The 27,543-nt window shown below is 39.8% G+C and overlaps 1 protein-coding gene across 2 annotated transcripts in view; it reads left to right on the forward strand.

Annotated features, from left to right (window-relative positions):
* The window catches only part of SPATA17 (spermatogenesis associated 17), a 116,009-nt gene that overhangs the window by 41,466 nt on the left and 47,000 nt on the right, over window positions 1–27,543 (forward strand). For both annotated transcript variants that reach the window (XM_015592761.2, XM_006916226.3), the window contains 2 exons: window positions 1,730–1,853; window positions 21,935–22,138. In XM_015592761.2, the coding sequence (XP_015448247.1) occupies window positions 1,730–1,853; window positions 21,935–22,138 (328 nt within the window). The remainder of the gene's footprint in view (window positions 1–1,729; window positions 1,854–21,934; window positions 22,139–27,543) is intronic.

Here is a 27,543-nt window from a genome sequence, read left to right on the forward strand (position 1 = left end):
CAGAAAATTATACCTTTGGAGCAACAAATTGGATACATGCATATCTGAGTAATTGTCCTTGTAGTGGCAGTTCATTGCTTATTTTAAATTATCTTAAAGATTTACAAGAGGAATTATAGAAGAAATATTTATTTTTATATGACGTAAAAAGATGAAAGTTAATAATATATTCAGTTTGTTATGTAACACGATAGCATTTTTCCTGGTAGACGTTCTCCTTTATTCATATGTAACTGCCTTGAAATTTGTACCTTAAGGACAAAGAAAGGTCACTCGTCCCCCTAACTCCTGGTTCTTTGTCAAAAATGGACACTGCTAATGAGGTTTGTTTGGTACAGAACAAATTCTCAGACACAGATAGAGATCCTTTCAATGGAAACAAATTTGTTTGGCTTTACCAGGTTACTTAGCGATTAATAATAGCCTTGAGATGCAGGTGAAGAAGGTCACCGCCCTCGCTTGCCAACACAATCTAAGCGTGCAGCTAGCCCAGCGACGTGGCCGCGGAAGCCCCCAAAACACTATGCATAAAGCAAAACAGGCTATTTTCTGACTCCTTTTTTCATATTAATAAGCAATTTTCAAGAGAAGGGTGGCAAAATGAGGGCCATGCCACTCCAAGTAATTCATTTATTTTGCAATTTAATCTTATGTTGAAAAAAATTGCCCTGCTGCAGGAGCGTAGCACGGTGATTTTTAAACGTCAGGCCGTTTCATAAGTAACCTTGTATGAAGTATTGTATGAGTAGCCCTTCACAGAAAATTGCAGCAAAAGTATTTCGGGACATTGAAGTAGAAATGAGAATCTTTTCTTATTTTTGGAACTTTCTCCTGTTATCTTTGAGGTAAATACTCAGATGATTTACTTCATATTTTACTTACAGAACTAGACACTAAGTTACATATGTATATTTTAAAAAGAATCAAGTACAATTTCAAAACATTATTTTAAGATGAATCGTTAGATTTGTTCTATTAAAAGATTTAGTTTTCCGCATTTGATAACATAACCTATCTGCCAGGTGCTTTTTACGTAGTGTATTTTAAAACCTTATTTTATGTTTAAATTTCTTAGACACACACACACAAATGATGAAAAAATTTCATTATTTTAATGAAATTCATTGCACCCAGAAAACCATGAACTTATTCACCTAATTTAATTGTTATTCTAATTATTTATGTAATTGGACAAAATGTCAATCTTTCAAGTGCAGGATAATATATGTAATCATGTTGATATTATTTGAATTGTTAACAGAATTAAACTTATAATAAATCAAGCATATGTATAAAAGACCATAGCACTTTTAAAATTAGCCTATTAGTTGTACAAAATAAATGATTAGAGATTTGTAAATACAAAATCAAAATGTAAAGAAAATCAGTAGATCAAATGTTTTCTTGGGATATTTATGTCCCAAAAAGTTAATCTTCAGCCAAAGAAATTAATACAGTAATTCAGTTTTGCATTTGGTATGTTTCTTCCACGGCTGAATTAGCTATAATATATAGATATTTGATTCTAAAAACTTAACCACTGGAAAATCACTTTAAGTGTTTTTTTAAAGATTGCATGAATGTGCAGGTAAGATAGATCACCCCACTGACTTTGATGGATGTGGGTGATGATTGCCCCTCAAAAACTTACTCGATTATCATTAGTGAAAGAATTAAAATGTAAGCAGATTTTCAGTAGCACAAATAACTGCAAACGGTTTCGATGCAGGGAGGCGCTGGACGAGTTTGCAGAGATGAAAGAAAGGGAAGAGAGGAAGGCCAGCCTCGAAAGGGAGGAGAAGAAAAGAGATTACCAAGCCCGGAAGATGCATTACCTCGTCAGCACAAAGCAGGTTGGTCTACCTGAACCCGACAGCCCCCAGAAGCCGCGCGGGCCCCCAGCCCGACAGAGACAAACTAGCGGGCTGAATGGGACATGACTTGCTGAAAAGATAGCGCAAAGGCGTGACTTCGAGTTCAATTCTGTGCTTCTGTGTAGGTGCACGCAGGCACCGTGACTTGTCTGTGACAGCGGCTTCATGCAGGCAGCCACTGCGACGCTGGCAGAAAGGTCCAGGTCAGCAGCGGGGTCTGCCTGCGATGACACAGCACAAAGGGCATAGCCCAGCTTTCCAAACCCATTCTGAGCAGCGTCTTGTTGTTGCGTTGTACTTCGATCAGGAACCAACAGGTTACTAAGCTGCAGTGGCTTTTAGGTGTTCTCTCTTAATTGAGCTAATGTGGAGATTAAAACCGTTCTCGGGTACTTTCCAAATTTCGGTGCAAGTTTTCAGGTGTAGCTTTGAACAGAAGTCCTTCTGCAGTTACATCCTCACACAGAAATGTGAATGTGGACCTTGGAATATTTAGAAATTTATTTTCCTCCATGTGGGAAAATTTCACTACCTCAGATCTTGACATGGTTGCTAAGAAAAAAATACATTGCATGCAGAATATGCCATTCACAAAGAAATATGGTTATAAAAAGCATGGATTTGAGGGTTGAGTTGTGTGTTGGTACTTGAGCTAGAGGTAGAAAACTGGCGATTTCTGGCGTTTTATTTTTTCTTCTAGACGTTCAAGTCCAGTCTCATAGTTCTAGCTAGAGTCACACATTTACATGTTTTCAGACGTGAGCCAGTCAAGTCCCAGAGGTGGACGGTGAGGTGCTTTGAGACCGGTGTCCTCCTTAGAGCCATCCAAGCCCAGAACCGTCTTAAGCCCTGGGCTGGCTGTGTGTGTGGGGAACAGCCCCCGTGGACTTCCGGCCTCCGGTTCCTGGTCTAAAAAATAACACTTTTCAATAATGCTGACTTTCTTATTATTTACTTGGATTCGTATAGCTGAGTTATCTTCATTTTACAGACAAGGAAACTGAAACTCAGAGATAATTATGAGACTGATTTATAAACACAAAACTAGAAGCAATAGATTTGGTCCTCAGACTGAGGTCTTTTGACTCTAGATACTTATGCAGTAATTTAAAGATAATTTAAAAATTTAAAATTTAAAAAGTCAAAATAGTTTGACTTTTTGTTTTACAATTCATAACAATGTAAAAATTTTAGCCGTATGATTGGTAGGCTACCTTTTTTAAAATATAGAATTACAAAGCATGAATTTTTTTTAGCCAAATGTTTATTTGATTAACTTTAATTACTAGTCATTTTAATTTTGATGAAACTAAGGGGACCATAAGTATAGACTTTAGTACTTTAAACCTGGTGATAATTCTTAGGTAGAGTTGTTTATTTTGATAACTCCGAACCCTCTTTATTCTTTGGATCATTCTTAGTCTGAGTTCTAATTGTGTTGTTGATACTTGTGATGGATAGTGTTATAGAGAAAGCAATTTTTAAAAGGATGAAATCCAATTTAACTGAAATACTAGTTAATTCTGTTTTATCCAGGGTTATCTAGCTATCAAGTAGGTAGTGGAATAATTTGGAAAGTCCAGAAAGAATTAGTTTTTTTTGCTAATAATAATAATATAGGAAAAAGGCATGAATGCTTACCTTGTGCCAGAGTATGGTAGATATTGGGTGTGCATTACTTTTTAAACTATTTCGATTTTCTTTCAACTTTAAGTGCCTGGTTTAACAATTCATGTCACAAACGACCACGTGACTCAACTCATGGATCTTCATGACTTTTCAAACAATGTTACCGTTACATTTTCGGTTATGCTTATGTTTACAAACACAAGCCGCCGTTTCTCTCGTCGCTCATGGCGTGCTGGCTGCTGGTGATGCCAGGGCGCATGGACTCTGGCGTAGCCATCACTCGTCCCCGGAACTCCGGGGCTGGTCTCGTGGTGCCCCACGCACTGGGAGGGCGCTGGCAGCAGGCGGGGCCGAGCGGGCACCGCGCTCTCCCACTCAGGGAACCGTCACGGGACGTCACCTTGAGTCTTCCGCGCCTCCTTGTCACTTCGCACCTTGTAGGATCGTTACACGGGTTAAACGGAGCGTATGGAAGAGGGTGCCGGGCTCTTCGGGAACATTCAGAGAACGGTACCGTGCGACTAGAGTTCAACCTGTGGAGGACGAACCGCGATCCTACACTTTTAGTTCCTTGTTTGAGCAGTTCGAAGCTTCCATTTCCTCATTTCCCTTTTTGCTTTCCTTTCGTTATTAACGAAAATTAGTTAGACATCTTTATAATGCTGTCCCCCAACTCCCGTTTTCCACCTGGTTTCACAGACCTAAGGGCACTAAAGGGGAAACAGTTCCCAAATCACCCCTCTTGGAGAAGTGCTATAAAAATATTAGGGATTTTTATGTGGATCTGGCAAGTTGGTACACTGGTTAAAGTGATGTTGATATTCGATCACAAGTTACTAAGGCAGGAGGACAATCCTTTGGACCACTTTTATTCCCAAGGCGGACTCGTGTGTGTGTGTATGTGTGTATGTGTGTATGTGTGCACATGTGCGCATGTGCATTCGTGTGTGTGCACATGTATATGTGTGTTCACACGTATGTGTTCATGCGTGTGTTTGTGTGTATTTGTGTGTTTGTGTGTGCGTGTTCATGTGTGTTTGCCTGTATTTGTGTGTGCCCGTGTTCACGTGTGTGCATGTGTGTGCATGTGTGTTTGCATGTTTGCGTGTATGTGTGTGTTCGTGTGTGCATGTATGTGTTTGTGTGTTTGCATGTGTGTTTGTGTGTTCACATGCGTGCATGTGTGTGCATGTGTGTGCGTGTTTTGTAATAGGATAGTGGTGTCACCCTAGTTTCATCTGTTTGCCGTGGTCAGGGGATTACTTGTACTGACAGGATGGTACTGACAACTTCAAATGTTTTCTTTCTTATATCCACCAAATTTGCTTTATTTAGCTTTAAATCAGGATTTTTTGTCGTATATTAAGAGGTTGAATTTTAAAACTGATATTGCAAGTGATAATTACAAACCATCTTTAAGCAAAAAAAATGCAATCTTTCATTTTCACCTAAACAAAAAGATGCAACGCTTAAGATTTCAGAGTGAATGTAAATCTCGACTCTAAAATGCTTTGGTTAATTACTCCAACTCACATATTCTTGAGTATCCACAGTGTACCTGATCCTGTACTAGGACTAGGACGTGTAAGTTTACATGACGGGATTCATAACCACGGGCAGCAACATTCAGTTTAGGTTCGGTCAATACCAACTTCTTTAGTAGAAGGAATTTGACAACTTTCCATGACAGTTTATATAGGTAATCATTGTAATGAACAACTCTTTATGTTTATGATTTCGCTGATTCCATTTACTATTTGGCTTATTTTAATTTTTAAAAATTCCTACTTTTTCAAACCCAAGGAAGACTCAGAGAATGAAAGATTCGTACTTGAGGCTGATTCTTATTACCGATTTTCTTGGCGTGACTTGCTATTAGGGAGATGTTAGGCTGCAGATCTGAAAATATTCCTGAGTTAGATGTTTGCAGATTAATTTTATTGTTTGTTTTAAGAGTTTTGATTTCAAATTATATTAAATATACATTTAAGTACAAAATAAAAGCCAACTTTGGATTATTTGTTTTGTAAGGTTCGTGTCAGTTTTCACTCTCAATTTGGGCAGATATTTGAAAATTTACTGAATAAACATTCAAGTGTAAATAACTTTTTATAAGAAATATATCAGGATAAGAAATGTCCTGTTGACGCGCTTAAAAGAATAATTCTAATAGCATTTTAGCAAGGAGAGAAACCCTGTTTTATTGGTGATTTCAATAATTTAGAAATGATTTTAATCTAGTTTGTAAAATACTAATTTTTATATTAAACTTTCACAGCTCTAATATAGCTTAACTTAGATGAATAGAAATAAAACATTAATTTAGACAACTAATGCTTCAGAGAAGGTGAATATTTTCGTAAGACAAAATTGTATTTGTAAATTCAGACTTAGATAATAAATGAAATCATGTGTTATTTAATGCATTAATAATTTTAGGACAATTATGCTGATATACAACATACTGATAGCATTGTTTTAAAGTCAGTTTTAAGCTTATTTTTAATACAAATCCAATGTATATCTTAAAATAATTCTAAAATCTATTACTACTTTTTACAGATATTAATAATCTCATCTTTATGCAAGCAAATATTTAGCACAAATAGAAATTACACAACTAAATAACTAATATTGCAATGAGTGAATTAATAGATGCCTCAGGGTTTTATTAATTAAAAAGTTCAAGTCATATTAAAGCACCTTTTGTATATGTTTATTTCAATCAGAAAGCCGAACATGGTAACTTATTTGCATAAATAATCAATCACCATTTACTAGTAGTAATAAGGTTAATTTGTTGCTACAGACATAATAGGATTAGTCGATTATATTTCCCAGAAAATACTATTTGTTATGCACCCCATCACCTGTAAGACAGGATTGAGTTTAGCGCCCTTATTAAATGAACACATCAAAAAATCTTTGTCCCCATAAAAGTTTTATGAAAAGAAAGCTAATTTTAGGTGATTTGAATAAGTAAAATGCAAACATGGCCTCCATTTGTAAATTTAATTTATCTTTCTGCAAAGATTGATTATTTAATAAAGTTATTTATTTTGATTCAGTAACCAGTCAAACTAAATCTAACACATATAGAACATATTTCCTTTGAAGAAAATCTCATTTGCAGATTTGTTTTATTCCAGATCAACTGACTTTCATTCCCTTGTCCTTGTTCTTGGGTAATAAATTATGTTGTCTGCTCCACCTACTGGTAGAAATATGCAAAGGCCTATTGTAGGATTCATTAAAAGATGCTGCCTCTAAAATGTTGCCAGGATGTTTAAAAATCCTCCTGGAGATCAGTAAAATTACGGATACAAATCTGAAGTTCAAGATCCAAATCTTAAAAAGTTAATGTTTAGGAATATAGGTGAATACATAGAATTATACACATTAACAGTTTCCTGATTTAGTGGAAATATCCTGGTTTTTATTTTAATATGCTAATAACAAAAATAAATTAAAATATATGAATAACTCACTATATTATAGCTGTGTATATTTATTATAGTTATGACATTTAATAGTTTCTGCATATTCAAGTTAAAACCGAAATGAAAATTTTAAATTTAATGAAAATTTGTACACATAATTTGTGAAAATAAATTTCATGTTATCCTTTATATAATAGGTTTTCAATGATTTCCCTTTAGTGAATAGTGAAATTTTTCATATGGACATTAAGAGAACAATTTTCAGTTATTTATGATTCTTTAAAAGGTTAATATTGATTAAACTTTATTTCAATATATTTTTTGAGAAAAACAAATGGTTTCAGCTACGTTTTTCCCCCCAAATCATATCACATCTGTACACAGAAGGAAAATACTTAAATATAAAAGGTTTTTTTTAATATATACTCAAATTAATTAGTACTGTCCTGCTATGGATAACATGTTTATTAGACAAGTCTTGTAAGGTGAGGAAAAGTATAAGTTAAGAATTACAGTAAGTCTCCCAAAGGATTTCTTGCTTTTAACTCTGTCTTCCCAGGACCAGAAGCAGAGTGATTCTGTGCCTTACATATGTTAAGTACACGATAGGTGACAGGTGACTTTGAGGTTGGTGAAGTCACAAGATCGGCAGCCTTCGGCGTGTGAGCGCGTGTGCCACGTGTCCCCGTATCTGTGGTGTATTTGGGAAGTGTCTTCAAAGGGCCTTCTTGTAAGGGGTTGCTTTTAGGCAGCGGTACACCACAGCAAGGCTGGGATGCTCCAGTGCGATGTGAAAACGTGCCCACGGCGGCTTCCGCAGGGCTCTTGTAGCCTCGGTGCTTATCACAAAACCACTGCTGTGGCTTCAAAACACTAATCCTGTTCCTTCCCAGTTTGTGGGTTGGACGATCTCTCTCGATCTCTCTCGATCTCTCTCGATCTCTCTCTCTCTCTCTCTCTGTATCTCTCTCTGTATCTCTCTGTCTCTCTGTCTCTCTTCTGTATTTCCATGAAATGCATACAGAAGACGTATGTCTTAATACTATTGGCTGTTAATGGTACCTTTATATCCACAGTATTGAATATCGTATTTATGATTATCAGGGTTTGATAGAACCTGATTTGGGGCATTCATGTGGTTCCTTGCTTCATCTTTCTGTTGTTGTTTTTTTTTATTTCGTTCTTTCTTTATGTACTTTTTAAAAATTATTTGTTCAAATCAGTCTTTATTTTGATCAGTAATTTTAAACTGTTCCTGGTTGTCCACATTTTTTAAATCTTTGGCCTTGTTTTCATTTCTGTGCAACATCACCAACTTCTTTTAATTCATTCTTCCAGGTTACTTTCAAATCCATTCCACCGCGTCCATCCCCGGAACCCTGAACAATGAAAACAATCTCTAAAACGCTTTTCTTTTTGCTCTGTCTCATGCCTTTGACCAAGGTTCAAAACCTCCAAAGATTCCATGTTATCTGTAGGATGCAGTCCAGCGTTTTCAGCATAAAAACTCTCCATCATCTGACTCGGCCTTGCCTATTCAGTCTTACGTCCTTTTATTTCTCAGTGGGAACATCCTATACAGACTGGCTTCATAGACTAGAAGAATTCATCGTAAGGTTTTCTCTGTGTATGTCAGGTGGGTGACTTCTAGTGGCTTGTCATATTGTGGAGATTCAGAAGCTTCCCTTTTTCCCCCACCAGGAAAGGGGCAGCATCTCACAGAGTTTCCACTAATACTTTGAAGTGGCCATTATTTTGCTGTTAAAGATGCATTCCTCTTCCCCTGTGGAATTAAAGTACTTGTAGAGTGGAGACGGCCATTAAGTTGCTCTTATTAGTATAGCTCGGTGGAAATCGATAGCTAGAAATAGGTCATGATAAGAGGAGGGAAGAAACGTACAGGTATCTTTCTGGAAAGCACCAGCATTCTGGGTATGCCCTGCTCCTTGACTTCCCCTCAATTCGGTGAACTCTCATTTTGGCCTTTCTCTGGAATGGTTTAGGACTTTTAAGAAACATCGATTCTGAGTGAGAGTATGTACAAAAATAGAGGGAAATTAGGGTCTGCACATAAAAGAGCGAGTCAAGCTAGAACATCATCTCGATTTCTGTGGTGCCTTCCTGTGAATCACGCAAAGCATTTTTATTGTTATTTATCCCCTTCTATAAAGTAGCAACCGTCTTCCTCGTGATTAATCCTCTGGACATTTAGCAGGTTGATCCTTTCAAGAAGATTATGCAACGAATAAAGCTCTGCCCAACGGTCTTTGGACCCGTCGTTGGAGAGGCAGGTCTTCGAGTCTGGTCATTTGTTCTTGGTCCCATGCAACCGGTCTCCATCGCACAACCGCCGCATGATTTGTAACGATCGCAGCCTCCATTCAGAAAAGGCCCAGGAGGGAGAATGAATCAGCTGTCTGCTTTTGCATTTTATTTCCTCCCTCTTTAACGTCGTCGTTTCTATTATCCTGTATCGTACGAAAGGGAAGGACTCCTCACTGATTGTCAGTGCTCTCGGAAGAGACGGCGCGGGATGGGTAGCTATCTCGTCGTGTCCCCAGACGAGTCCCTCTTCTGTCCTCGCTGTCGTCAAACCACCACACCTCTAAGAAACGGAGGCAAAAACGCCAACAGAAACGCAAACTAAATGAAAGTTCACTCAAAGAGAGCCCCCTTAGGGAGGAAAGTGCCTTGGCTACTTATATATATTTCCCTTTCCAATATGCTACCTTTTAAAAGCTATTTTTCTTTTTTAAACTTTCTTTGACGAAACACACTATAAACCTCTCCTATACAGGTGACAGGAGGCAGATTCGTGGGCTGTGGGGCCTGAAGCTTATACAGTTTGGAGATCCACCTTTTTTAGAAGAAAGTACACAAATGGAGATTTTTATACTGAGCAAAAAGTTGTTTCAAATACGTTTTGGATTTTAACATCTGACTACAACTCAAAATCTAAAAATATACTGGTTTCATTAATTTCCTGACAGCTAGCTCAATAATATTTGTTCACTGTATTTTGGCTTCATATTCTTTGATTACTTCTTCATTTGATAGTAATTTGGTTATATTTTCTAGAGTGAGAATAGAATGTTCATTCACTATATTTTCTAAGAATACTGATGTAAATTTTTCTTTACTATAAAAAAGTTAAATGATGGATTTCTATTTGAATACTCTTTGTTATTGAGAATATCTTTGAAAGGGGAGATCTTCCATTTCATAGAGTAAATGAGAATCAGATTCTCCATTTGTAATTTTCTCTTGTGAATTTTGGAATAATTTTCCATAGTCTAGCTTCCGGATGTACATATTTCAAACCCCACTTAGCTCTCCCTCCCCACATCAGTATTTCTTAACTTTTGAGTTTAACGTATAATCCAAAACAAGTGATTATGTATGAACTTAAGACTTTATGCAATATAAAATAGATAAATAATTTAAAAGACAGAAAATTTGCTCATTATTTTATGTATTTATTATAATCACAAAATAAACAGAGGAAGTACAATTGTTATTTTAAAAATATAAAAGATAGTTTCATTTTGGTGTGACGAAGATGATTTTAAGCATGGTAGTAAAAAGTGACAGGTTTCTCTCTTGTCAACTGATGTTTCTCTCTACTGTATCTTTTGACAATTGGAAATATTTCACTCGAAAATGAGTTGTGTTATCCTCACACTGTCACAGTAGAGGGTAAAGAAAACATGAGAGAGTGGAAGGAAGTATGGAGGAGAGAGGAAAGGGAAGTAACTCGTCTTTAAGTCTTAATCGGTGAATATCTCTTGGGCCCCAAAATAAATAAGCTACGTGTCTCAATAGCTATTATTATGCTGAAAGGAAAGTCTTGCAAAAGGATATAATCTTTCTTAGTTTAGAGAAAAGTTACATTTTCAAGGTGCTTATATAATGTAAAGCGTTTTGCTTAGTTTATTAGTCTCTCTAACAAGGTGAATTTCAGTTTGTTTGTTTTTTTTTCCTCTTAAATTTATTTGGCTTTATTTCCCAGTTTTACTTTATTGATTTATTTTTTTGTTATGATGAGAGCTCTCAGGATTTACTCTCTCAATTTTCATAAATATCATGCAGCTGTGTCAAGTATAGTTATGGTTTATAAGCATGTCTTAATTCTGATTTATAATACTTTTAGATTTAACACAAGAAAGGCAGCTTTTATTTCAGCCTTAATTACTCACTAGCTTATCTTTGAGTGAAAAAATGTAAATGAACAATTTATTTTGAAAGCTATGATTTTTAGTAACTGATATCTATATTTGCTAAAATATCTTTTACGTTTTTTTTTTAAAGTGCAGTCATACATATGTATATATATATATGGCAAAGGAGAAGCTAACATTTTTAAAGTCTTACATCACAAATTAAATGAGGTTACTCAGCTAGACAGAGTGCAGCTGAAATTCAAACTTAGGTCCGGCTGTTGTCAAAACCATGCTTTCTCGTTACGGCATAGTTTGAAGGGAGCTGAGAAAGGTCCTATCTCAAGAATATTTTCCTGGATGATGGCTGAAATCATATCCTCAAGTTTCTGTTTATTTGAACTAGACGACCTAGGCAACACTATTAGCCTTTAATGCCTTAAGAAGATAAAGTGCGTACCGAGTTAGCTTGTCAGTTCTTTCAAACATCGGGAGGTGAGAGGCAGAAGGGGCAGGGCCGATCAGAAGTGTCAGGAAAGTAATAGAGTAGTTGAGGATTAGTCCCCCAAAGAAGGGAAAGGAGACCCGTGGCCAATTCTTTAGCAGTTGGGCCAAAAATCAAATAGGGAAATAGTTGCTGTGGCCAGCTCTGTTCTACTCTGTTCTGCTGTAGAGAAATTTAAGCTGCTGTGCTTATTATCTCAGTCAGCATGGTGATGGGGTAATAGAGGGAAAGTGAATATGGGTTAGTTGAGAGGTACGAGGGCAGTACTCTTTCCTCAAATTTTGAAAAGTGAGAAAAATTAAAAACACCTACACACTTGTAAAACAACCCAATAGTGTACCCAAAAAGCCAGGGACTGGACTGTTATTCATGTTAGACCACATCAGTTTCTGATCAAAACATATCGTATTGGCCAACTCCTCTTAATTAAATTACTTTCCCTCTAAATTATTTTGTGGCCGAATTGTGTAACCACTGGAGAGGCTTACAGCTTGAGTGGTGATAAACGATGACGGGGTATGAAGGATGGTGGAATGTTCTGGGCTCCCGACCATCAAGGACACCAGAGCAAAATAGGAAAGCAAACGATAACCTTAAGAAGATAAAGTGCGTATTGAAGGATAACATACAGAAAAGCGCCAGACTCCTAATCACGCAGCTCCGTTACGCAAAGCGGCAGGTGCCACGTGTACCTCGTAGGTGCCACTTAATACGTGCCATGCAAGAAGACCGCAGGTCTGCAGACCCAGACGGGATGAGGGCACAGTGATCTGAAAACGAGGTGGCCTTTGGATACGGACCCGAGATTGTGGCGACCAGATACAGCAGCACATCGCCCCCCCGCGGCAGTCAGCCCTGCACGTGGATAAAACTCAACGTGGCTTCCTCCTGTTTACTCCAAAAAAAACCCTTCTTCAAAGACTCGCGAGAAATCGGTGTCCAGCAGAGCCCCATGTAGCACTGGGGACAAAGTTCAACAAATGCTCCATTCCACTGGTACATTTTCTTTCACAAAAGAAAAGTTTCATTCAGTTGCCTGTTTCTGGAACGTTAAGCATTTTTTTCTTTGAGTTATTCATTGCCCTGGAAGTCAGCTCTTAAACCCAAACTGTGCAGTCATCCTCAACTCAAACCTCTACGGATGACCCGAGCAAAGGAACGGGCTAGGCTCCCAGAGGAGGCGTGGAAGGCGTCTGATGGAAGGGGTCTAGGGACACGGTGGCCACAGAAGCACGGGTGACAGTTTTCCTCAGGGCACGCAGGCTTCGCTCATGGGTGCAATACTCCAGCTCAGAATGTGTGGCCTTGTGTGTTAGAGGGGCCACAATGGGGAGTTTGCAGACCACCGTGGACTTGAGAGTCCACGCTGGCTGTTTTACCGAAAATAACTCCGGGTAAGGTCACCCAGGAGTCCCCTGATTAGAAACCCACGGGGCCTCTTGGAGATGTGCACACCGCACGCACACCTGTGACCTGAAACCTCCTGTGGCCTTTGTGGCACTGTGCTTGGCTTTGTCATCTACTCTAGTCTTTTCTTCTCTCTCTTCCTCAATGATCCCTGTGTATTTTGTTCACTCTGATACCACGTGGGGCTACTTCTGGTTCTGTAATATCAGAGTCATTGAAAGCTTCTGTTTCTGTGCACATCTTGTTGTTGTTTTGTGGGAATGACTCCCCCACCTTACACACCTTGCACACCAGCCACACGCTTCCCTCAGACACCAGGCGTCCACACTGCTCACGATAGTCCGTTCTCAGTGTGGGCGCGTACCCATTCCAGCACCGACATCAGCGTGACATGCTTGCTTATAAGCTATCGAGGCTCTGACTCCAGTGGACAAGCGGGAATCAAAGCTACGTCTGGAGAGAGGGCCAAGGGAGCAGAGGGCCGCGGTGGCCGCGGTGGACTCGCTGGGGGATAAGGACAGGCGCAGGCCAGGCGGGCAGACACCGCTGCAGGGGTCGGTGTCACAGCGATAAAGAGAGGAGGGATTGTCACGTGGGGACAACTTCCCTGGAAGTCTTTTGTGTGGAATTTACAAAGTCTTTCCAAATGCAGTCCGATTAAAGGGAAGTCTGGACTGAAAACAGCACCAAACCGAAACAAAAAATATAAATAAATAAATATATATATATATATTCTTTCCGCCCTGAGATTTCCTGCGTCTCCCCGCCCTTACTGCGTTTTGGGGAACTCACACCAGCCCCCACTTCCTCTTTCCTCGTGCTCGGTGAGTTGTGATGTGATTTCTGCCACAAGAGCAGAACCTGCTCCTGCAGAGGTCACCTGTCACCTTCTAATTACTGTCCCAGCTGCGCTCCCCGCTCCCCCGCTCCCTGCCTCTGACCCCGCCGCCCTCACTGGCGAAGCCGCCGCCTCCCCCACGTCCTGCCTCTCCGCTCTCCGCCTGCGCCCTTTGCCCTTCGAGTGTCCTTCCTGGGTCCTCTCCTCCCACGTGCTCCTTACGCAGACCCGTCTCACTTTATCGCGTCTTGCTTGATTTGCACTTCGCAGAGATTGCGTTTTTTTCCTACAAATTGCAGGTTTGTGGCAGGCGCCAGGGAAAAGATTACAGCTCTCCAAAGGCTCAGACGATGGTTAGCATCTTTCAGCTAAGCAAAGTAGTTTTTAATTAAGGTGTGTCTGTCGTGTTTTTGGACATAACGCCCTCGCGCACTCAGTAGACGACAGTACGGCAGAAACATAACGTTTATGTTGACCGGGAAACCAAAACCTGCGTGTGACCCACTTTTTTGCGATATGCGCCTCGTCGGGGGTCTGGGGCCGCGCCCAGGGTCCCCACCATTCCTGAGGCTCTTCCTGCCTGTACCCCCTGCCACTCCCCCAGTGGCCCATCCGTTTTCACACCTCCAGCTAGTTTTATTCGAAGATGCAACAGCTGCTGGCCGCGGCCTGTCCCTTCGCTTCCAGACCTACACTGGGCCTTTCGACCCGAGCGATTTGGGGGAAGGTGCATTTTGATAACTCCCGGACAGACAGGGCAGCCCTGCACGGCCGCTCCTCTTTCTGCCTTCTCCACCTGGGTGCTTCCCCCAGCTTTGCTGTCACCCCACCTTCCCTTGTGTTCTTCTTAATGAACTTACCGTCAGTGCCTTTCGATCCCGTTTCTAACGAATGCTCCCCGTCCATATGCCGTTGTCCTTTCTTCTTGCCTCTGAATAAGCATCTTCACCTCCTTTCCAGACTGCCCGTCCCTTTCACTTAGGTGCCCATCGATGGGTCGTCCGCTCTGAGCCAGGTACCGAGATAGGGAAGAAGTCAGCGTTCTCAACGCTGGCTGCACCTCCGCTTTCAAAAACAAAGCTGAACTGACGCCCAGACACGGGATTCAACGATTCTGGTCGAGTTGGTCAGGGCAGAGCTTGGACATGAATTAGTGCTTTCACGTTCCCCAAATGACCACGGTGTGCAGCCGGAGATGAGAACAAGCCTAAGCAGCCGGAGATCAAGAAAACGAACACTGCTCTTGCTCTGACAGAGCTTAAACTCCAGTCAGGGAGACAGAAACCGAAAAGCAAACGGTCACATATGTGCTTAAGTAAAGGCTCTAAGCGCCATGAAGAATGCGAACAGAGGACGTTGAGAGAGAGCAGACTAGGACAGTGTGTATGGAGTCACAAAAGGTCTTTCTAAAGAGTGATATTTAATGTGAGTTTTTAAGGGTGAGCATAATTTGGCCGGGTAAATAAGCAGATAGCAAAAAAACATTTTTGGTGAATTTGACTCCTGGAAGAGCCTGGCATATTTTGAGGAAATGCAAGGAAGCCAACGTGGATGGCATGTAGTGAGGGATGGGGAGGGTGGCTCAAATGAGACAAGAACAGAGGGAAAAAAAAGGACTCTCTTAAGAATTTCTTAGATTTTCTTAGGTATTCTGCAAAGCCACTGCACAGTCTTTTAAGGGACTAAACTAATTTTTTTTATTATTTTTAATTGTTACTCTGGCTTCCCGATAGAGGATCAGAGAGATTGAAAGCAGAACGAACGGAGGGAGTTAAATGTAAGTTAGAGACACTTATGGTGACATCGTTATGGTCGTTTGGACAAGGGTAGTGGCCATGGATATGAATAGAAGCCTATGGATTCAAGATGTATTTTGACGATAAAATTAATAGAACTCGTGGGCGGATTTGGTGGAGAGATGGGAAAAGGTCACTCACCATCCAGGATGATTCTCAGGTGTTTGGCTTAGGAGACTGAACTGATGGTGCCATTTACGTTTTTCTCTACTAGGCTTTGTTTTGGAATAGTCGTAGGTATACAGCAAAATTGAGAGGAGGTAACGAAGTTTTTCATATACCCCGTGACTCCGTACATGTCTTTATCTAGATTTGCCTTTTCTGGACATTGTATGTAAATGGAGTGATACAGCATGCGATAGGACATCTTTCTTCTTTTATTTAACATCTTGTTTTTGAGATTCTTCCCTGTTACAACATGTATCCGTACTTTATTTATCCTTTTTGTACAATAGTGTTCCATTCTGTGGATTACCCCATTCAGTTAATTTATTAACTTGTAGGTGAATGTTTGGGTTGTTACCATTTGGGGGCATTTATTTATAAACAATGCTGCTGTGAGCATTTGTATATAAGCATATGCAAGTTCTTGTGTGGGCACACATTTTCATTGCTCTTGTGTAGATGCCCAGGAATAAAATTGTCGTGTGGTAAGTCCTCGGTCGTCGTTACTTCAAATGTTTCTTCTACACCTTTCTGTCTTCTTCTCTGGTGTTCCCATTACACGTATGGCATAGCTTTGGTACTCATTTTTACCAGACTATTTTTCTTTGCCTTTCCATTTTGTGAGTTTCTTCTGACATATCGTCAAGTTGGGAGGATCTGTCCTCAGCCATGTCCAGACTACAAATAAATCCATCAAAGGCACTCTTCATTTCTGTGACAATGATTTTGATCCGCGGCATTTCGTTTTGATTCCTTCTTAGAATTTCCATCTTTCTGCTTACGTTGCCCATCTGTTCCTGCACGCTGTCTGCTTTATCCGTTAGATCCCTCAGCATAGTAATCATAGTTGATTTAAATTTTTCGTCTGATGATTCCAACATCCCTGCCATAACCTAATCTGATTCTGATGCTCGTTCTGTCTCTTCAAAGTATTTTTTTGCCTGTGTTTCTGTTTTCTGTAGGCTTCATGTAACAGTAGGACCTGCTTCAGACGTTCTCCTGAGTTCGCCTTCTAAAGGAGAATGCGAAAATCAAGAGATTCCCATTATATGCGGAATTAAATGCAATCTGCAGCATGCTAAGGTTTAGACCCCATTTGTCTTCACAAGCTCATCTCAGGCTTACACTGGCCAACACAATGTTCACCGAACAATGGCCCCATGTTTCCCCATAAATTTGTCTTTATTTTACCCCTCCCTTAGCCTGGTACGCCTTTTTTTTTTTTTAGTTGCCTACTCATCTTTAGCACGAATTCAGATACTCTTTCCAGAGTTTTCTAAAGGACATGCCATCATCACAGCCTTTGCCGCATGCCTCTTGTACAACGGTTATTAAAGGACACTTACTCCAAGCCGATTATGTTATTGTCGGTCACAAAATCATTCTCTTAATCCCGCCCTCCCGCCCTGCTGACGGTGGTGTGATGGGCCGATCACTTCTTATTCATCTCTGTCCCCACCTTAGATCCAGCAAAGTGTATCTGAGTGAGTAGAGTCTCAATATTATCGAAGTGACTTCGTACATAGAGAATGGTATCTTGTTTAAGTTGCTCCATTTTATCAACATTTCACGAGAACGTGGTAACATACGATGATAATGATTAAGATATCAAAATGGTCTGTAAACATAATCTGTTCGCCTAAAGGAGCCAGCCACAGCTGGAGTCTGCAACCCCTCTATAACTTGACTCAAACATTTAAAAATTCTCTCAACTGCACTAGCAGAAGAGAAGAAGCATAGTCGGTAATAGATTTTTTTTTTTTAAGTCCCGCTCTACGTAGATGAGCTCGCCACCAGATGTGTTCTTCGTGAATCCCAGCGTTTCCGTGGAGTCGCATCCCGTCCCGGGGCCCCGCACCTGAGGGTTCTCAGCGCTGCCGCCTGCGACGCAGGTGGAAGCCCAGCCTCGGCCATGTGCCCTCTTCCTTCTCCGCAGGAGTAATTGAATGTGGAATATCTTACTAAACGCTGGACCGTGACAGTGTTAACACTCTGACTGCCTCCTAACAGCAGGGCAATTATTTGCCGGGTGGGGTTTTTATAAATCCCCTGGCACGAGGACGTCCCGATAATTGTGAAGGAGTGCCCTGGTCAGTGTTGACTCCGCAGCCCCCCACCCTGGCAGATACTGCGTTCTCAGTTCCCCGGCCTTCGCGTGTCCTTTTCTTGTCCTTGGGGACTGTGTCCACTCTTCTGTGCTCGCTTGGTGTCTTATTTCTTAAGAGCATTTTTTTAAATCGAAACTTAGAACTCACACATATTTCAGACAGCCCTCCTTTTAAACCTTTATCTCTCACAGTATTCACAAACTGCGGATCATGGAGCAAGAAAAACACTTTCTAATCTTGTTCCTCTTTACGGCAGTCGGCGACTCCCGTTTGCTGTGTATTTGTTATTCGCTAAAGTAAAACTTGAATTCTCCCACTTACCCTGTATACCTAATAACTCTCCATTCCAGGAATAAGCAGTTACTTTGAAGTCATGAGAAATTATCATTCTCACGTGGTAAGGGTATGAAATGGAAACACTAGTAATTGTGCTTTGGGAATTACAGGTGTACACAACCCTTTTCAAGTTCTTTTTATTTCATGGAAGCTTGTTTGAAAAGTAAGCCTCAATAACAAAGAGAAGGGACAAAAAAATTAGATAGAACTTCCCCCGGGCAATTACAAAATAAAGGTCAGTGTGTGAGTGGAAAATGACCATGAAAACATTCTTCATGAAATAAAGCAGCAGGTGCTTCGAATATAAAAAATAGATCTGCTTGTTTTCAAATCAATTGCATTTTTAAAGTACTTGCCCATATAACACTTAAGTGTAAGAATGAAAACTGAGAAGAAAGGAGCCCACGGATAGATGGTTAGAAATCTGGAACGGTTCAAAATATTAATGTAACGCTAAGGGTGACTGGGTAACAAATGGTACATTTGCTCGCTGCTCAACCTGACATAATTAATATTCTAGGTCACGCTCAAGTTCCCAGGATGGAAGGTCTGAAGGGGGGAATTCAAGAAAAATATATATCTATTATATAACTCATTGCCTTTTTTTTTTTTTTCTTCTCTTCCCCTTTTGACGAGTCAGAATCTTTTCCTTTAAAAAAAATCAGTGCTTTCACACCTCATTTGCCATATTCACCACTGGGCCACCCGTCAGCAGTCGGCCGGATGCAAGGAGGTCAGTAAGAAGCTATTAGCAGAGCCCTCTCCTGAGATTTCCTGGGTCTTATTGAGTTGAATGTTAGCATGACGGTACTGCAAATAACTCAGTTGTAGGTTTTTTTTTTTTTTTTTTTAAACAGTTAGCACAGATTTCCCCATAGTGTCGGTCACTCTAGAAAATTATTGCTGAAAATGAGGTCCCAAAAGCTAGCTCGGCCGTAGCCCTTCTAAGTTGTGAAAAATGTGAAAACCGAAAAATATGTTTCAGTCCCTTAGGATTAATTTTGTCTTTTGTGACTCATAGTAATATTTTTGAAAATCAACAACAAACCATTATTCACAAGTGGATGACACATTGTGAAATATAGCAATTGAGACCATAGTAAGTTGATGTTGTTTTATTTGCTTAAATAATAATAATTAAATGAATACTGTATTAGTCTAAATAAATAGGATATTTGCTTGCTGTAGGGACTGAGGGAAGGCTGGACTGTGTTCATCGACATAAGTTAGCAAATACATTAAATTGATTTCTAAAATACACCTTGAAGATTTTTAAATGGCACATTTTAAATTCAATTAAAATATATTTTCTATCTATATTTGATTTAAATTGCAAAGAGAATACACATGAGGAGGTCTCTATATAGGTTGCAAAATATAATTTAGGAAACCTATCATGTCTACTGATCTATTTGCATTTCCCATCTAGCCTGTGTATACATGTGCACACAAGTGTGGAAGATCAAGGAAGATTTCTAACGGGGGTAAAGTTAATAGCTGGTAGCAGTTATTCAGGTAGATGGATATTTTAAGACATAAATTATAATCTAGTTAAATTTTACCATTTAAATCTATGAGATTGTAGGCATGATAAACTAACAGACTTCATTTAATTAAATCATCACTAAATGGATTGGTGTTTTCTTTCATACGCTATGTAGATTTAAATGTTATGTCAAAATAGTCCTTTTAATATACTATTTGTTTTTTCCTCATTACAATTGATATATTTTCATTGTAGAAAATCACTCTAAAATCATCTTAAAAATGACCATCCACTTAAAAGTTACTATCCACCGAAAGCTGTTTTGAATATATGTGTGTGTGTGTATGTGTGTGTGTGTATATATATATATTTTTTTTTGAAGATGATTTAGCTGTTTATGTATCCACCTTGTTCTATATTTGGCATTATAGCAAGAATGTTAATATGACATTAAAAAATGGTTGATATCATTGCCTGTAAGCTTTCCAACAGTTTTTTCTTGTATAAATTGCCATAGGGGACAAAAAACATCTCGAAGAAGAGCCAGTTCAAACTATTTTTAAAATATTTAAATACATTTGCATGAACTCAGTTACAGCTAATAAAATTCAGCCCCCGAGTATAACGTTGGAAGAGTTGGGTCGGAGGTGACACAAGTCGGGGAGTCTGCGATAACTTAGTTCTTAATCACGACGTGCTCGAGAGCAAATCGAAACCGGCGCCAAGTTTAAAAGAAGATACTCTGTAACTTCTTGGAAAGCATTCGATTGGATTTTGCAATAAACCTCAAACATTTTTCTAAGATGTTTATGTGTCTTTGGAAGACGAGAGGGAAAGCGAGGCTTCGCGGGCCTTTCTGAGTGGTGCGTGTTATTCTCGATCAGCATTTAGTATTCATTTTTTGAGTGTCTGCTGTGTACCAAGTCCTCAGCGAGGCCCTAGGGATGCAAAAATATGTAAAACGGAGTCCCCCGGCTTCGGCGGCTTGCTTGGGGAAGGACTGACCCACGCAAAGGTGGTCGTGAGGACGTGAATAGGTTCTGTGCTGGTCACCCCCAGGCTATTACAGAAGCATTAGGGAGAGCGAAGTGAATCTCACATGAGCTGGTATCAGAGGTTAACACTTATTGAAGTGTTAGAGTAGAAATATATAATTTTCTAGGATAGTTTTTCAAAGACAGCTATCCTAGTTAAGCATAGTGCTTTGGAACTACGTGTTGAGTGGGGTGACTATATTTATGGATATGATGATGGCATGAGAGAAAAAAGCACATTTTTAGGAAAAACAGATTCAATGGATACATTCTTTACATTCGTCTGGAGCATCTACGGAACAGTAAGACAAGTCATACTGTCCTTTAAAGTGTAATTTTTCCAGATGAACATGTGTTTATAGATATGAGAAGAGTATCAGAATATGGTTCTGTACTCAAACACCACTGAATTTTCAGAAATTGGACATCCACTAAACTTGAATTTAAAATCTGTCATACATACGTCTGTTGAACTCCCATGGCATAGCAGGTGTTCTGCTAAGTCAGTCTTGACTGTTTTGATGCAGTGTGACAAGGTCAATGATAAAACAGCAAGGGTAATGCGACACTACCGACTGCAGTATCTAACCACATGAGCACAAAACATAGGATGTTATTTCGAATATGCACTTCGATTATTTTAAAGAAAAAAACTTAACATGGCTTCCGTTAATTAAGCTGCGTAATAAATAATCATTCAAACAATCAAATACACGTTGAGTACGTGTTTTGTAATCGAAAGTGGTTCGAACGTTGTGTATGTGAGCTTGTGTGAGTGAATGTGTGACTTATCGGTGTGGGTACATGGTGCGTGGTTAGAAAGCAAAATGAATGACTTAAGGTTCTGCTTATTTTTTTCACTGATATAATTATGAAAAATAGGCCCCGGGAGGCAGGTAGAAACTCTAGCTCGATCGTTTTTAGCATGTTTAGTCTTCAGCCACGAATGATCCCGAAATCGTTGGTATAGAGTAAAGACCAAGCATGAGTATCCTGTGATCTTCTCGGAAAAATCTGAAATTCACCGCCTGTTCAGAACCAGAGTGGCAGTTTCAAATGGTCCTTAAGCGTATGGAAAACATTACGCTGCGACTTTTTCTTGCTTTCCGTTCATGTGAAAATTAAAGATAAAGATCCAAATGACGTTTTTTTCCTTTAGATTCCAGGCATATACAATTCACCGTTCAGGCAGGAGCCCGACCCTTGGGAGCTGAGGCTGCAGAAGGCGAAGCCTTTAACCCACCGAAGACTCGAGCTTCAGCCGCAGCGCTCCAGTTGCCTTAGCAACTGGCTGGCGTGTACCACGGCGCGGTCCTTCCCTCGCTCCGAGTTTCTGCCGCCCATCCATAGGAGACAATGCCAGGTACTCGTTGGTCCTGTGTAAGAACTCGATCGCTGGTCGTATTCTCGCTGGTGTTGTTTTTTAAGTTACCCTGCTTTTGTCTTTGTGACGAAAAAAAAAAAAGGAAAATTAATTTTTACAGAAATTAATTTTCAATAATATAAAGTATATTTAAAACATATACCAAGGAAGTCATCAAATGTTTCTCTGGTATTGAATTTTATGGTTTTCAATATGAAGTTAACACATAGGATTTGGAGCTAGGATTTAGCCTTTTTATGGAAAAATATTGTTACGTGTATTTGTTATAACCTGTTGTTGCTAGAAAAAAAACCCTTCATATAATCAAATAGACTTAATTTCAGCTGTCTTCTGATGATCTATGTCTTTATATACAATTGTAAACATAGTTTAGGTTTGGGGAATTAGGGCCCAAAACAATGCAAGACTCAAGCAGAGACAAAAAAAAAGTCACCAGGGACTAGAATAAAGCGGGATTGGCAAAGGACTTCCTAGGGCCAAGGCGGGGTGGGATGTGTTGGGTAACAATCGTCACTGTCCCGGAAGTCCCAGAGAGCAGCAGTTCTGTCATCCCCGTCAACATTTAAACCGGAGTGGACATGTGCCACCAGGCAGCATCAGGCCGGAACCGGATTCATTCTGGGTCACACTGCCAAGCTCCCAGAACGCCTCACCGTTAGTCCCCTGCACAAGCTTGCCTCAGTTTACCTCTTGCTGTGCAATAAGTCACTCGAAAACCTGACGGCTTGAGCTGTCACACAGTGCTCACTTACCTCATGGGTCAGCATTGTAGGTACAGCTCGGGCGAGTGTCCCCGACTCCAGATCTCTCACAGAGCTGCAGTCAAGGTGTCCGCCAAGGCTGTGCTCTCGCGTGAGCTCACCTGTGTGGGGAAGAAGAGGGTGGGGAGATCCGAGGGCGCTCACATGGGTGGTGGTTTTCGTGTCTCAGCCTCTCTCTACGGTGCTGCTTCGGACATGGCAGCTGGCTTTCCTCAGAGCGAGCGATCTAAGAGAGCGAGGGAGAGCTCTCCGAACAGAAGCCACAGTGACATCTCACTTCGCCTGCGATGAAGTGAATGAGTCCAGTCCATGCAAGGGCGTGAATGCCAGGACGCGTGCGGACCGCAGGGGCCGCCACACGCCCGGCTGTTCGGTCAGCCTCGCGGCGAGACAGCCCGCATTCGTGCCATCAGAAGAGAATTACTGCCGGAATTATGCGTGCCGTTTGATGTTTCCACTCTCTATAATTGGGTCCTTGGTTCCCTCCGTTTGTATATTTTTGATCTCTCAAAACTACCGACAGATAACACCGTAAACTAGTGGTTAACAGTATACTATGGAAAGAGCTGTAAAAAAGTAGCTGAAAATCTATAAAGGTAATTTTCCCCCTAGACCACTTTCTCTTTTTCCTCATCCCTGATTTATTTTATTTTTAAAAATCTGTATCAATATTTTAATTACCTTTAAATGAGTCTCTTTATCCAAAGAAGACATGGAAGATGAAAAATTCTCCTTATTTCTGAAACAGCATGGCAAACAGGGCGGAACTGAGCAAGGGGACAGAGAGAGATAATCAGGAATATCTCAGTTTACTTTGGAATATATCTTCAGAGTAGGATTTCATTATTCTTTTCAAAATATGGGTTATTCCAATAAAGACATATAAAATGAATTTCATAACTAACTGAATTTTTACCATTTGAATTATGCACGTTAGTATTTCCATGAATGCAAGTAATGGTTTTCTATGCCATCAGAATGTACAATGCAGTCATTAGTTATTCTATAAAGAAAATTATTCTGGTATCTTCATTGCGTGTGTATTAACTGTTCAGTGGTCGCTAAGTATCAGGTATAACATTGTTCACTTGAATACTTACTATCCATATGTCATATGGATATTTGCTAGTACTACGTGGAATTCATAGAGTAATTCTGCATGCAACCTCTTAGGAAATGTGAAAATTATATAGCATTAATAAGATCGGGTTCTATACATATTTCTGAGTTGAGAACACTCAAGCCAAACCGAATGCCACACTGTCCGATGCCCACTTAACCTTAGTTTTCGAGTTTTATAATATTGTTTTGTTGCTCTGATTATTTTTATGCTTTTATAATATGGCTGATTTTATACTGGTTCATGTTCACTTCCTCTCTGTTAATGCACTTTTCTTAATACACCCACTTTTATTACACCACGCGTCTCCCCCACACACCGTTCTATTTCAATGTATCTCATATACACATATGTACTTAGTATAATTGTGACGTATATGGAATGTATTATACATGTATCGATATAAAATATGTATGTGGATAATATATATGTACATAAAATTATACATGTATGCATGGTTATGTATCCATATGGAAGATACATATACATATATGCATGTAATATGTATATGTGACTGAGGTGTTTTCTAAAACCAACAACCAGTTCTCTGATCCTCTGAATACCAACTGGGCGTCCAACAGTTCAGCCAGTTTCTGACGCTGATTTCCACCAGGAGTTAACGCAGACGCCGCAGTTTAAGGGCTCAGTCCCACAAGACTGGCCCCGACCCTCACCTCACACACCAGCAGCAATTTTCAGGCCTCCCATGCTTCTTAATGACCAGGTAGAAATTGAGGGTCCCCATGACCCTGTCCAAAGGTTGAATGATTTGCTAGAATGGCTCCCGGAACTAGGAAGACATTTTATTTACATTTACTGCTTCATTATAAAGGATACAAGTGAAGAGCTGGATGAAGAGGTGCTGAGTGAGATCTGGAAGGGTCCAGAGAGTAGGAGCTTGTGCGCCACCCTCCAGGCACACGGATGTGTCTGCTAGTTCAGAAGCTCGTCACTTGTGTACAGATATATACATACATATGTACATATCGATATATACATATACACATATATTCATAAATTACATTTATCTAGCACACCTCAAATTAATGACTCTTGCTATTTTTTTCTTTTCCTGCTCCTTTCTTTCTTCCTTTTTTCCTTCTTTTCTCTTCTCTTAGTTTTTTCCCCCTTTCCTCCTTTCCCTGTCTCCTTCCTTTCTACCCCTGGTCCTCCTCCCTCCTCTCATTGCCATCTTATCTTCCTTCCTTCCTTCCTTCCTTCCTTCCTTCCTTCCTTCCTTCCTTCCTTCCTTCCAAAAAAAAACCTTCCTTCCTTCCTTCCTTCCTTCCTCCCTCCCTCCCATTCTTCCTTAATCCATCTTCTCTTTCCACCTTCTTTTCTTTTGACTTCCTTCTTTTTTTCTTCCCTTCTATTTTTTTCTTCTTTCCCATCCTGTTTTCACAGAATGGGATTTTTAACATTGTGGTTTTCTTTGACTGAACCACATTTCCTGTATGTAACCTAATAATAAAAAGGTATGTATAGCTTTGAGGAGGTTTACGATCATAGATGTTATAGTCCGAATGATATTATTTATTCTCTGATAGTTTATCTGTACTTGTGAGACAAACGTCTTCAATGTGAGACGGTCATAGTAAGCTTAAGAAATAACTTCACTGTTACTTAAGCTTCGAGAAACATTTAGATATACCAGATGACTGTAAATTATGGGGGCTGTTAATAATATAAAAGAATATAAACGTATTTGACTCTTGTAATCAGGATTTGGTTGGAGGCAGCAAAGAAAGTCAAACTTTGGAAAAGCACAGCTAGGAGCCCGAGGAGACGTACAGGTTCAGGTGGGGTCCTGGGTGGCCGGCATTCTGAGGATCAATATTTGGAAACGAGCAGATCTGGAGTTTGAAGCTATGTCCAAAACCTAATCCCATGTCACTCCAAACATGGCTGATACAAGTGATCACTTGAGATCTAAAAGGCAATCCATCAACAGAAAGACAAAGAGAAGCTTGACAGTGGATGTCATTTTCTATCCAGGGAGGAGGAATATTGAGCTCAAAGGCAAGACACTGATTTTCTAAGATATAAATGTACAAACTAGGCACAGAGAGAGATGGACTTGCAACCAGAGGATTGGGGTCACCAAGGTGATACTGAACCCCCAAAGAAAGACTGGGTCTATTTCTATTCCAAATTTTACTGCTCAGGTAGAGCTCCACCTAGTCTCGTTGGAAATAGTAAGTTCCAGTTCAAGGAATGGGGTAAGTCTACAAAAGAACGTATGTTAGTCATGTCGCTACGCTGATGGAGGATGGGAGGCGGGGCCTGGGCCGCCCAGAAGACCTTTACCCCATGTGAATACTGGCCCTTCACAGTCAGCCTTGGCCATTTGCTTGTATGTTTGATGCTGCTGCTGTCCAAAATCTTTTTCAAATTCCTCTTGAAACAAATAATAGTGCTAAAGATAATAATAAAGCCATGGGTGTCATTTTTGAGTATTTACTCTGTTCTAAGTAAAAGTATTATTTATCATATCTTAGCATATCTTAGGAAGCAATTTTGTGAGATAGTTATTATTCATGTATATATGAGGGAAAAGGTCTAGAGGCATGATTCGCCCCTGATGACACAACCAAACATTAATTTTTAAAATATAGCATTTGTCAAAGTAAAAACTTAAGAATGAGATACACACACACACACACACACACACACACACACACACACACACACACATATATATACTCTCATTTTTTCATAGGGAACTTAGAATCATGTTACTGTATCTTTAAAAAATAAAGTTCCAATAAAAATCCATTAATTCCTTTCAAATATAGCAACCCTCCTGTCCAGCTGTGAAAAGTACTAGATGATACTTATTTGCCATTTGTGTTATTTACGGTCCATGGCTTTTATGGTAACTGGTTCCTATTATTGGTTTCTATTAATGTAAAACATAAGTGAACATAAATGAGGCGTGAATCGTTTCTTTTTATTAGCCCACAGTCTTTGCTCAGTGCTCGCAGGAACTCCAGCTGCGTCTCGTTAGTGATAACCTATTTAAAGAAGAGATCTTTAAGGATAAGGGATATGATGGAAATCTTTGCCCATTTTATGTCACTTCCCTCCTGCACAATAGTGGTGAAAAAAGAAAAGAAAGTGTAATTAATGGCACAGAAAAATCTGAAGCCACCTCTGATCTGCGTTGTGCTTCATGTGGTCCTAATGAGACAACCAGTGGATTCCAGGAGTAGTATAAGTAACTACTAATTTAAAGATAGGTTACGTTGTAAATCACTTTTCCCAGGAGCAGCTTCTGGGTTTTCCTGTTACACGTTTGTGTGATAACATGGTTGCTGTTGTATCAAAATTATGAAGCAATAGAATTTAGAGTTTTAAATAAAGAACACCTAAAATAATTGGAAATACAGTCCTTCTATGTGTTGGGGCACCAAAAATTAAATATAAGATTTATCATTTACCTAAAAACTTAATTTTAATGAAAAACAAAACAAAACACTTGCTATTCTACTTCTATTTATAGG

This window comes from Pteropus alecto, unplaced genomic scaffold (assembly GCF_000325575.1).
Source record: "Pteropus alecto unplaced genomic scaffold, ASM32557v1 scaffold65, whole genome shotgun sequence".
Classification (NCBI taxonomy): domain Eukaryota; kingdom Metazoa; phylum Chordata; class Mammalia; order Chiroptera; family Pteropodidae; genus Pteropus; species Pteropus alecto.